The 9,913-nt window shown below is 43.7% G+C and overlaps 1 protein-coding gene across 5 annotated transcripts in view; it reads left to right on the top strand.

Moving 5' to 3' along the window:
• Nucleotides 1-1,835: 1,835 nt before the first annotated feature.
• NKTR (natural killer cell triggering receptor) overlaps nucleotides 1,836-9,913 on the top strand; it is a 38,989-nt gene continuing 30,911 nt past the window's right edge. For 4 of the 5 annotated variants that reach the window (XM_030967466.1, XM_030967450.1, XM_030967458.1 and 1 more), the window contains exons 1-2: nucleotides 1,836-1,891; nucleotides 2,146-2,225. In XM_030967466.1, coding sequence (XP_030823326.1) covers nucleotides 2,168-2,225 — 58 coding nt within the window. In that variant the 5' untranslated portion in view covers nucleotides 1,836-1,891; nucleotides 2,146-2,167. The other variant, XM_030967440.1, reaches the window with a different exon arrangement.

The raw sequence follows: 9,913 nt of genomic DNA, 5'->3' as shown, positions 1-9,913 counted from the left end.
ACCTCTCAGAAGCTTTGTTTCTCAGCTGTCATGGAAAAGTGAGGCAAATAACACCCTTCTACTTTATGAGAGCATTTCACAGCCAAATAATTGAGGACCAGACTTGCTCCTTTTTTTTTCACTTTTTTTTTCCACTTTATTTTTTGACAGCTTACCCTGTAAGTGTCCCCCCAAAGATCAGCAAACCAGCGTGACAATCCAGTGACAGGATTCCTGAGGGACCACTTGCACAATCATGTATTGTTAGACCTAATAAAGAATGACAGAATCTGGCTGTTAAAACTTCAAGAGATCCTCAAACACTATAGTGACAGCAACCATTAAACTATAGATAAATTACATCTAAAATAATCCCACTTTGCTGCATTCCCAACTGCTAAAACATCCTGTGATTTCAGCATTGCTATTTTATTCTCAGCAGGTTTGGTTTTTTTTTTTTCATCTAAAACCTCTGAATTTCTCCTCAGACAAGGACAAAGTTGCAGATACTGCTGCCAGGTAAAATTAGTGCAGAGTTCTGCTTTGTACAACTTTTGGGAAACATTGGAAATAATTTGTTTTTTGAGTGCTGAGGACTAAATGTCCTTCCTGCTTAGAAAGAAACAAAACTTCTTTCTGGAGTTACTACAAGTACTGTTACAAGAGGATTTATATAAATTAAATTAATAAACTGAAGTGGTTTAAGCTTCTGGATATCCTTGGTGTGAAGTAATTTTGCCTGAAGGATGTGTTGAGCTGAGGATTTACAGTTTTAACACTCCTTCCTCAACAGTTTGACGCTTCAATTTCTCGTTACCACTTCCACACTCCAGCATGGTCCAACATCCGCAACGCAGAATAAATAACCCATGGCCTGCTGCAATCATTAAAATGTATTTGGTTTAAATTTTTTGGAGTTTTTAAGACTGAGGCTGAGCAAAAGGCAGGATGACCCCGGGCTGGCAGCAGCCACATTCTCATCCTGAGGGGAAATCAGGAATTCATTGCTGCGATCATTTTCCATCCATAATCTTCTGAGGGCTTATTTATACTCGCAAAAATATTTTTCTTCCGTGGACAGTTGTCTTAGACACGTCAAATTAAAGAAGTGAAGGAACTGGGGGGGCCCCTCAGCACGGCCATGAGGGCGAGGGGTCAGAGCAGTGAGATACTCCCACCATGGGGGGTTATTTATACAGTAAAGGTTATTTATTGTTATTTATTCACTGTATTTATTCTGCAAAGGTTATTTATGAAGCTATTTATTCTCGTTATGTATTCTGTAAAGCCCCTTCCTGCTCCCCGAGCCGCGTTCAAAGAGGTGGGCAAGCAAACTCCCACTCCCATTTGTACAGAGAGGGAAAAACACCGGAGGGAATCGAGCCGCTATTTCCGCGATTCAAACTCACTTACAGGCAATTACACTTCCCACAAGGGGAAGGCATGAGTTAAGAGTTGGATTTTTTAATTTTTTTTTAACATTCATCGTTTTAAACGCGGCAGCGGGGAAGCTCGGTCACGCCATGTCTAGCAGGGAGCGAAGCCCCCTTCCCCTCATGGCGCCACTCCCTTTCGCGCCCACCTCGGCAAAGCAGGAGTTAAGAGCTGGATTATTTTTCACACTATTATTATTATTATTATTATTATTATTATTATTAAAGCAGTTATCATTTCAAACGCGGCACGGGGGAGTTCCCTCACGCCTCCCCTGACGGCACCGCCCCCCGGCCCCTCACGCAGAGGGCGGGAAAGCGCGGCGGGCAGTGCGGCCAGGGGGCGTGGCCTGGCGCGGCCATTGAGGCCGGGCGGGTAATGGCGGCCGGGGGCGGCGGCGCCGCCTGGCGGCGGGGCGGGGAGGCAGCGGGGGCTGGAGGGGCCGCGCCGTGAGGGGACAAAGCGCCGGAGCCGCCAGGTAAAACCCCGGGAGAAGGGAGCGATGGGGCGGGCTGGGAAGCGGATGGGAGGAGGAAGTGATGGGCCGCGGTGACGGCGCCGAGCCCGGCTGCGCGTTCGCGGCAGGAACCGCTTCCCCTCAGAGCGAGTTTCCCCCGCCGCCGGGGTCGGGGCTGAGGCGGAGCCGCCCCGCTGTAATTGAAGCCCTGGGTGAGGAGGGAGGGACGGACGGAGGGAGGGACTGCGGGGGCTCCTTCTGTGCTTTGTGTCCAGGTGGCGAGGCCGAGGGGCGGCCATGGGGGTGCAGGACCGGCCCCAGTGCTTCTTCGAGATAGAGATCAACAGGGAGCCAGGTAAGGCTGTGTTCGGGGCTTTTAAATCCCGGGTTTGCCTGCATCATGGGCCCAAGCCGCTAGCAGCGACTTTGGCCATTGATGCGTTATTTCTGAGTTACTTTTTAATAACTTCGGCTGTTTTCTGGGGTGCTGGATGCTCCTCATTGCCCCTTGAGATCGATTTTTATTTGCACACGTGAATATAAAGGTTCGGCAGGGCTGATAAACGCTGTTCTGAGGGTGAAAAGCCGTCTGGTGTTGTATTATACCTTTTCTATTATATCTTTGTTATGCCACTTCTGTAAACTGTGGAAAATCGGAGTAGGCTGTGAGGAGACTGGATATTTACTCCTATAAGTATTTTTAATGATGCAGTAATTAGAACTGGGAAGGAACTTAGGAGGTCATCTGGGCTAAAGCTTTCCTTGTCCTGCTCAAAATGCGTCGTCTGAATGTAAATGAAGAACTGAAATGCATAGAACACCTCACCAGCTGGCCTGTTAAAAAAAAAATCCAATAATTAAAATAAATCCATCTTTTAGCTCCTAGTTTCCCTATACAAGTATAATGCCCAGAAGCAGTAGGCTGTGAGTTTTAATGCTGAACAGCAGCTTGGTTCCCTCTTGTGTTTTCCCCCGTCGCTGTAAAGATGGGAGTGGAGATTTTTCTCACCCATCTCTTTGAACGAGCATTTATCAATGCTTATTAGTTGTCTCACACATACTCTGTGCTTTATCTTGCTTCCACTTGTCTCTAGAAAAATGAATGTATGTGATGGCTTCATTAGGCTTTCACTTTCATTTTCTACTTCAATGTTTCTCTGAAAACCTTTGAATTAAGAGCTTATATCTCAGAGATTCCAAATTTCAGCCTCATTCAGATGCAACTGAAACCCTTTTAGCGTTTTGTTTTCACCACAGTTTCAGAAGAGAGGCTCTGTTCTAACTTCAGAGACCTGATAGGGCATATCTATAAATCTGTTGCTGTTGTAACTCCTCTCTGAGTTATTTTGATTGGCACTGTGGTTTCTGAATACTTCCAGTGAGGAGATAAGTGATGATGTAAGTGGAGTTTTAACGTGTTCCGTTGCTTTAATTTCAGGTGGAATTTACTATGGAATGAGACAACTAACACTGCTTCAGGTTGGGTGGGTTTCCACTTAGGACTGGTAGTTTGATGGGATTGATTTAGAGCAAAGACAATTGGTTCTCAATCTCATTTGCTGTTAATCTTTTTAGGTTTAGTGTGGGTTTGTTTGTTTTTTTTTTGTTCTGACTCCATCTGAAGGGTCTCTCCCTGCGCTGTTCTCTCTGCTCTCCCTGCACAGGTTGCTGCTCCCATTTCATAATCTCTCCTCCTGCCTCGTACCCTCCTCAGCCTTGAGCTGTTCATCTCCAGTGAAAGTGGATTACCTCGTTTTCCCCCAAACCTATTTGGGTTTGGTGACTGATAGAGCTGTCAGGGAGGAATTGCAGCCTTGGTGTTCCTGGTGGTGCAGAGCTTGGGTTACCTGGAGCAGACCCAGGGCTTTGGCTCTGTTTGTGTCTGTCTGCATTTATTTTCTTTTGGAAGTAACAGGAATCTCCCAGCTGCACATCAAACTTGGAGCCCTGCTGCTTTTCATTACACCTGACTCATGGCTTGGATTTTTGCAGGAAAAATGCCAGTTTGTAAAATTAGTGTTGGGACTTGTGTGCTGTCTGATCATGCTGCTTTATTCTGGTGCCTGTTTATTAATTCACCATGCAACTCTGGCTCAGGATTTAAGGATATATTTAAAAAGCTTAAATGTTGCTCTCTTAGCTTTAAGATGACCTTCAAAAGCTGAATCAAGTGGTAAATCAGTGCTTCCAGATGACACCAAGCACTAACTCTGAGAGATGTGCTCTCCTGCTGGCACTAGTGAGGTATTCATTTAACTTTTAAGCTGCCAGCAGATTTCCAAATGAGCATTTTGCTTATTTTGACTTCAATAAATAAGCTGATACGCTTACTGCATTTCAGGAGAAGTGGGCAGCAGAACAGCCCTGCATTTTGTTGTTAGCCGAGAAAAAAGGCCTTGCCCCACCTTGTGTGCTCTGAAAAGCTGAACCAACATCTCCACAAAATGCAGAGAGGAGGGGATGTGCCTCTTGCAGCACTGGAAGCATCTTTTTGCCTGCAGAACAAAAATCTATCCCCTCTTTTACACTCTAGGTTGCTGCCAGTCCAAAACCATTCCCCCCATGCAGCTGCCAAGCCTTGGCTCTGCCCTTGCAGGCTTTGCTTGCCCAGGGTGTGCCAGGATACCTGTAGCAATTAAAAGTCAGGTCAGTTTTACTCTAATAAGATCCCTTGGAAAATGCAGGAGTGCAGCTCTGTTTTGGCTGTGCTTCCAGAAGCTTTATTACAGCTTTTGTGTCCTTATTTTATTACAGCTACAGAATCTTGGAATAAAACTCAGTGCCAGCTTGTACTTGCCTCTTACAGTGGGGCAAACTTTGTTGGCTTGGTGGTTTTTAGAGCTAAATTTAGTCTCCTTTTAAATAAGTTGCATGTTCAGCATTTTTTTAATGAATGCAGGTTGTGGCTCATAATTTTTAAAGGGCAAATGGAAAACAAATCAGGAAGAAGCATTTCTTTTGATACTGGCACAAACAGTGCTTCTCCTTTCTTTTGGGCCCCCCACCAGTGGATTTGGGCACATTGAGTGTGCACACAGGATTAAACTGCTTACAGTATTCCAAGAATTTTGGGATGGCAGCAGATGCCTATTTAAATAATTCTGTCTTTGCTCTGTGAGGCAAAATCTGTGTGAAGCTGCAGCCTTTCAGGTACCGTGGTAATTGGAACAGATGTCCCACTAGGATGTCACAGATGCAGTCTGCTGCTCCAGCAGCTCCTGTGGCCATCCAAAATCTTTTTCCCACATCTCACCCCACCCCCTGACTGGTTTCATGAAGTTTGGTAAATTTCCTCAGTTTTGCTTTGTTTCATTCTTATTCATAGAATAATTTTTTTTCTCCCGTCTTCTGTTGCTGTTTGACCCCTGGCTCATTGATTTGTTCCACTTCAGTTTCTTTCATTCCTGGGATGTGTCCCTTCCCAGAACAATCAGTCTGGTCTTTCCTTACTTCTCTCTTTCTGGTCACTTTAGCCTGAAGTTTGATGTATTTTGGGATTTCAGCTGCTATGAATTTATGTGAAAGGAGCAACCTTGCAATAGTCATTCTCTTGTGCTTCCAGTAATAGACCCAGTGATGCCTTGTGGGGTTTTTGTTAAATTCCTATGGACACAAACTGTTCTCAAATGGCTCCATGTTGACTTTTAGTCTTTGGATAGGAAAAAAATTGTATATTTGCAGAAAATAGAACCCAGAACTTTGGCTGTCCATGAACCCATGGGTAACCACTATGTGTGGGATAGCAGGAGCAAGGGGGGATCCCATATGGAGAAAACCCTTCTCAGGGGTGGGAAATGGAGGTTTGAAAGGAATTGATTCAACAAAAAATTTATTCAGAATAACCATGCGAAATTGTTGTCAGTGCAGGCTGAGACCCATAAAGTCTCACCTTGAGGTCTGGAACAAGTTGGATCAGTAAATAAAAGAAAAAGTGATCAGCCTCTTCTGCCAGAAGGCCAGTTGGTGCCTCTCACTTCCATATCCCTGGGAAACTGAACCCAGGGAATGTTTGGTGTGTGCAGGACTGAAAGTTTGGTTTTGTGGAGAATGGAGGGAACTTCAGGTGGTGTTAGTGGAAGAATGGGCTTAGAGAGCCAGGGAGAGGAGTTTATGGAGCTTTTCCTTGCAAGGAGTGCAGTTGGGGCACGGAGGTGTTAACAAAGTGTAAATGTGTCAGGGCTGCAGATCCCTGCTCAGGGCAACTGGGGCATCCATTCTTCAAACTCCTATTTTAAATAAAATCTTGTTCCACACCAGGTTTTAGTTCCTTGAAAACTGTAGCCACATTTCTACTTTGAAGCAGTTTTTTTTTTTAAAAATTCATATGCCTTAGCATTGACAGATTTAGGGATAAACAAATTAATAAAATTCAAATAGGGTCCTCTTAGTGAGCTGTTATTTAAACTTGTATGCAAATCTGTCTGAGCCTTTGGGCCCTTGGCAGCCATCCTGGGCTGTGCATCATTGTCTCACTGGTTGTAATCCCTGCTTTCTCCTTCAGCAGGATATTCCTGCTGATAGGCTGGGAAAAATACCTCTTGTTTGGTTTACTCTTAAGAAATTGAGAAAAGATAAAATCCAGTAGATACAGTTTTGAAAAACCAGGTTTGTTTTGGGAGTGTGTCGCTGTACTTGATACCTGTGTGGTTCAAACATAATAAAATGTAGCAAAACATTTCACATCACTTGGGGAAGAGCTTGAAACAATGTGTGTTTGGCTCCAAAGGGTTTTTTTCCCAAAAGGTTAAGCAGCTAAATTAGAGGATTTACCTTTGAAACAATAAACATTTGAAATCAATGATTTTTTTAATAAACTTTGCTAGCAGGAGCCCTTATTTCAGTGTAGCATGGACATTCCTACCCTGAGTTTCTGCCACTTAATTTGAATCAAGTACTAGCTCTTCCGCAGCTGGAAAATTGTTAAGGAGTTCAAAAACAAAAGGAAAAAAAAAATCATCTTTTAGTTTGAAGACAGAGTTCTGAAATTGGATTATTTTTGGTCATTTTGCTTTCTGGTTTCTCTAATTGGAACAGCTCATTAGCTGCAGAGAGAACTTCATCAAATTTCCAGACAGCTTAGATTTTATATAGGCATCACTTATATCATGCATCACTTAAATGATGTACTTATTTCTTTCATCACTTACTCTGATTTTTTAAAAAATAAGTTCAAAGCCTGTTTACAAATAATACTTTTATCAAATTATTGTTGCATAAATAATAGGCAAATGCAATCCCAGCAGTTTTTACTTTAGCCTGGAGCTGAGGTGTCTGTGCTGTCATTTCTTGGTTAAAGCCAACTGAGGGCTCTGGGTAGGTTTGTGAGCAGCTTTTGCTTGCTTGACTGACTTTGTAGCGATTTTTGTTTGTTTGTTTTAATTTACTGTTCAAATATTATGGTTAGTCACAGAGAGCTTGTTCCCTGATCAGATCACTTAACCTTTATATTGGGGAAATGAAGCTGAAGAAAGCATTGGAAATTGTCTGCAGTGAAGGTGGATCATCTCAGAGAAGAGGTGTTTAAATCTGGGGAAATAAGTAGCCTCTCAAATGCTTTTTTTATCTGTGTTTTATCAGCATATACCTCAGTTCCAAGTTTAAAATGAGATTTTTCTCTTTTTTTTTGGTGAAGGATGAGGCAAGAGAAAGATCTGTAGCTGCTAATCATACATACTTCTATTATTTTTTTTATTAGCAGCTGTTCTTTCCTGCATCTTTGACCAAGGTGTGAAAATGGGTTTGATCTTTCTCTGGCACATTTCATTGCCTGTTTGTCAGTGGAAAATACAACCTCTCAGTGCTAATGGTATTCATGCAGTTGCAGTAAAATGCAGGCAGTAACCCAGCAGATGGATTCACAGTGTGTGGTTTGTGGCTCAGGAGCAGACAGCAGCGTTTGGTGTGGCTGCATGGAGCTGGGTAAGCAGTGCTCCAGGTTTTACACAACCCTCATCTTATAAAGTGCATCTGTCATCTTTGGATCTTGGATAGATGTGCATTACAATTTGTAGGATTAAAGGGCATAAAGGGATCAGGCTGGATGGGCATGAAGTAACCTGATCTAGTGGAAGGTGTCCCTGCACATGGAACTGGATGATTTAAGGTCCCTTCCAGCAGGAATCATTCTGTGATTTTATGAGCACCTGGCAGACTTTGTTATTGACAAAGCACTGGTGAAAAATACTGCTGGAAGTGATACCTTAGTTATGAACGTCTCCTTCCATCTTCTGCCTTGTCATCTGCTAGAACATAAGAGAGTTCTTCCAATGGAACACCACGGTGGTGGTGTCTGCTGCTTCAGGTGCTAAATGTGGTGGGTTTGCAGCAAAATCCTTCTACAATTTATGCCTCAGAGTACAAGTCCCTTCTGGAGGCTGCAGGGACTAACAGCCCTCAGTTGCTTGGCCGCTGGCACCTTGGTGGTGCAGCAGCTGGGCTGAGAGCAGAATGGGGGTAGTGACAGCTTTTTCCCTGGAAAGTGTCGTGTGTTATTTCACACAGTGAATGCAGGAGGAATCTTCTCCTGCAGAGACAGAGAGAGTTGGGGCCCTTCAGCCTGGAAAAGAGAAGGCTCCAGGGAGAGCTTAGAGTCTCTTCCAGGACCTAGAGAGGCCCCAGGAGAGCTGGAGAGGGACTCACATGGGCATGGAGCAGTGGGACAAGGTGTTAAACTGAAGGAGGATGGGTTTATATGAGATATTAAGTAGAAATTGTTCCCTGGGAGGGTGCTGAGGCCGTGGCACAGGGTGCCCAGAGAAGCTGTGGCTGCCCCTGGATCCCTGGAAGTGTCCAAGGCCAGGTTGGACAGGGCTTGATGTTGCAGTGTGATGTCATGGTTTGCCTCAGATACCCCGGGTTTCTCCCTGAAGATTCCTTCCCCAAGTGTGTCAATCACTTCTCCTTTGCACCCCCTGACCCCTGGTGAGTGCTGTCTGTCAGTCCTGGCATTCCAGAAGGGCATCGAGTGATTGGCAGAATTCAAAAGATGCCCCCTACCCCTGGGTGAACATTGGGCCATCCAGGTGTCCTTTGTCCCTTAAGACCTCCTCTGTGTACCTGGTAGGTTGGAGCAGCCTGGGATGGTGGAAGGTGTCCCTGCCATGGCAGTAGAGCTGGGACTGGATGAACTTTAAAGTCCCTTCCGACCCAAAGCATTGTGAGTTCTCTTCCATGACTCTGTACAACCTGCACATGGCTCTCTGAAGCATTCAGTCACTGCTCAGTTTGTGCAGCAGAGGAATGGGAGTGGGGTTTGTGTTCTCCTGAACTCCTGGGCTAGAATGAAAATTGGTAACCCTTCTACTAAACTGTCTGGTCTGTTGTGTTCCTTGTAGGAATGTTCAATCCTTGCAGCTTACAGCGGTTTCTTCACCTGCAAATAGCCTTTCTGTCATAGTGGTAGTTACAGAACTGCTGTTTGATGGGGATCTTTGAATATTCTCCATTTCTTCATTCTTTGGACACTCTCCCTACCCATTTCCTTTGGATGTTCCTGCTGTCGTGATGAATGCTTAGAGAACATTCTTGCTGCAGTTAATGAGATTCAGACCTTTCAACAGCTCAAGGCATCTTGAATTTTTATCTAAGATTATCAAGTACTGATGCTGTTATTTTATTTCTTCCTTTCTGAACCAACAATTCACCATCTTATAAGTGTATATATTTGGACAGAGCCTTAAAATTGAATGCAGTTTCTTAGGAGCCTCTCAATTTTTTTCTTTTTTTAAGTAATGAATGAAATACATTTGAACTTATTTTTTTTTCTTTAAAGGAAAGAAAAGAGAAGTTATTCCTGGAGTAGTTACTTTTTAAAATGAAGTCTTACCAGTGTGCACCACTAGAGTGTAGTGCTCATTGACAGATTATTGCTGGCCTCCTTGTAATTCTGCCCAACAGTGAGGCTGCTATGGATTATTTTACAATCTGCAGAGATACCAATTTTTTCTTTATTAATTATGTATTTTTTAAAGATTTCATACATTTGGGAGCAGTTTGTCATGGATTTTTTAAAAAGTACTTTACATCCCAGTATCTTGGAAAATA

Source organism: Camarhynchus parvulus, chromosome 2 (genome assembly GCF_901933205.1).
Source record: "Camarhynchus parvulus chromosome 2, STF_HiC, whole genome shotgun sequence".
Lineage (NCBI taxonomy): Eukaryota > Metazoa > Chordata > Aves > Passeriformes > Thraupidae > Camarhynchus > Camarhynchus parvulus.
Note: the sequence above shows the minus strand (reverse complement) of the source record. Positions and strands in the feature narration are given on the sequence as shown.